Here is a 2,761-nt window from a genome sequence, read left to right as displayed (position 1 = left end):
TCCCTTGTCTTTCATCATGTTGCTCAAGACATTGCTTACAAGAGGACCACTCAGCTAAATATATAAAGTATGTAGAAGTGTAAATATGTAGAAGTTTCACCTAGATGTAAATATAGACGTTTATTTTAAGGAAGGTATTATTTTCCCGACAATTGTGTACAGAGTGATGAAAAATGGCATTGCGCGCACGACCGTCGGGTACCGAGTGATGAAAATCAATCATAATAATCAAGAATAAAGAATCACTAGGTTTCTTTCTCTTTGCAGTTTGCACTTTTGGCTTTCGTTCAGATTCATTTGGCAAACCAGATGCTGACCGAGTTGCACCTTTTGGACGGCCTCGAGTTTTTGCCTTTATTGGGAGATGCATATTGGGTCGTTCTTTCAACACTTGTGAAAAACTACTGGATGGAATGCATGATGGCACAAGTGATTTGACAGTGTTGAAGTTATTATTCATATCTGGCACTGAAGAAATAAGTTTCAAAGCAGGCAGCTCTGATGGTGCAAGATTCAGTCCGTGAGAAATGGACTGCGGTTGAAAATTAGCAGCAGTCTTTTGAGCAAAGCTTAAATGGTATGATTTCTGATCTCCATCAAATACATGTGCATGTTGTATGCTTCCTGTGGACACATTGGTAAGATCAATGGGTTCATCTTTCATTCCTTCAAAGCACTGCTCTGGTACATCAAGGGGTTCAACTTGATATTTTTTGGTTGGTTTATCAAGGTTGTCAATGTCTGGTACATGTATTCCTGAAGATACTTCACAAATAGGTGTCAGTGAAACAGGATCAGATTTTGGCTCATCAACTCGACTTGTCAGCTTTGCAGACTGTCCGTCCTTTGCTGCGAGGAGACTTCCTTCTTTAACCTCATTGACAATATTTAACTCTTGGCCACTTGTAATGACATCCTTTATCCTTTTCATTTCTGACATATACTGGTCAAACACAGTCTGGCCATGATCTGCCATGGCACTAGCTACATCTCGACACAGCTGAAATGCCTTGGTGTACTTTTCACATCTGTTGAGGATACGATTGCTTTTCAACTTAGTCATAACTGTCACATGATTCTTCTTCAACTCCTCTGCATCGCCAGTGCCACTGCTGCCTGCTACAAAGAACTGGTAATCCTTCTTCCATCGATTTGCCACTAAAACCTCATCAAAAAGCTGGATAGATGAATCACATGACTGAGACCTAGCAAAGAATATGTGCTTGCAGGGTAACATCATAGTAGATGAAAATGTACAGGAACAAGAATCCATGGTGTTATTTACTATACACAAACTATCACCTTTTGTCACATGGCGGATAGAGTAGCCCTCAGGAACTTTCTCGCAGGCATATTGACCCAAGAGGGGTTTCTTCAGTAATGAGTTGGTCACTAATTTAGCAGCATATGGCGTACATTTCTCATAAATATGTTTTGAGGTTTCAGTATCCTTGGTGGAACAGTATGAGATGGCAGAGTGCGACAAGAAGGCTATCAAGTTCCTTCTGCCTACTAAAACGAACCAAAACTTCCACGCATTTAGCCAATGAGTTGGAGGACTTCATGGTGGCTTTGAGTTTCTGATGAAATGACTCCAGCCTGTTTGTTGTTCGGTTGCCCATCGTTATGCATTGTTTTCTCCAAGCTGACACCCACATGTGCCGACAATTATGCCAGTTTTTTGTGTAATACTGTAAGAACTGACTTGTGGCAAGTCCTTTCAATTGTTCATAATATTTATTGTACAGCGCTTCAGTACTGGAATATACAATTTTTTCAAGTAATTCGAAGACTTCATTGCTTTTCTTATTTGTTCTCTTGGAAAATGAAGCAGTCTCCTTTTTGAAGGTCTTCATGACGTGGAACAGACAGAGGTGAATTTTTGATTTTGGGAAGAATTTCTTTATGAGTGCAATTTCGGAAAAATCCTTGTCGACTAAGAACACATGGTTTTTCTCAAGCGTTTCCTTATCAACTGATTTCTGCAAAGCAGTGAACCCATGTTCTAAAGTTTCACAGCATTCACCAGCCACGAAGAAATGTGCAACAGGAATGCTGCAGCCATGGCCATCTTCCACAATAAATGTAAAAAGTGGCATCTTAGAGCTATTAGAGCTGTGCGTCGGATCCGACATAAACCAAAAATCCGATCCGACAGCATTTTTGAAAATCCGAATCCGATGGCTATTTTGAATCCGATCCGAATCCGATGGCAATTTTTGAATCCGAATCCGAATCCAATGTGTATCGCTAAATCCGATCCGAAATCCGACCCGAATCCGGAACATAGAAATTGCAAATAGTGTGACAGCATCGTGTAAAATTCGTGTTATAATTTGTTTTCCAACTTTGGGTTGTTGAGATCAAAGGATGGGGTGAAGGCGGACTGTAGACGTAAGTAAAGTTTGAGAACGGGATGATCTGGAATCTGGAACGATAATTTTGTCATCAAATCGTTACCTCAGTTCTACTTTTACCTTAACTCGAGTTAAGGCCCCGTATAGACGCTTAACTCGAGTTAGCGAATACTACATAACTCCACGATAGGCGGCAACACTAGTACGATGTACGTACGCACGCACGCACGCACGCACGTGTACTTTCACACGCACGCACACACTCATGCACGCACGTGTACGTGCACACGCACGCACGCATGTCTACGCCCACATGCATGCACGCACGCACGCACGTGTACCTGCACACGCACGCACGCACGCACGCACGCACAAACGTGTACCTGCACACGCGCGCACGCACG

The 2,761-nt window shown here is 42.2% G+C and overlaps 1 protein-coding gene across 1 annotated transcript; it reads right to left on the bottom strand.

Annotated features, from left to right (window-relative positions):
* Window positions 1-1,423: 1,423 nt before the first annotated feature.
* On the bottom strand, window positions 1,424-2,111 carry LOC106805523 (uncharacterized protein C19orf68-like; the record flags this gene model as incomplete). The annotated part of the gene is given in 1 exon segment (XM_014807149.1): window positions 1,424-2,111. A coding segment is annotated over 1 exon segment (669 nt), but the record flags the coding sequence as incomplete, so codon positions are not given.
* Window positions 2,112-2,761: the final 650 nt, after the last annotated feature.

Source organism: Priapulus caudatus, unplaced genomic scaffold, assembly GCF_000485595.1.
Source record: "Priapulus caudatus unplaced genomic scaffold, Priapulus_caudatus-5.0.1 Scaffold116, whole genome shotgun sequence".
Lineage (NCBI taxonomy): Eukaryota > Metazoa > Priapulida > Priapulimorpha > Priapulimorphida > Priapulidae > Priapulus > Priapulus caudatus.
The sequence above is the reverse complement of the archived record's forward strand: the minus strand, read 5'-3'. Positions and strand labels throughout refer to the sequence as shown.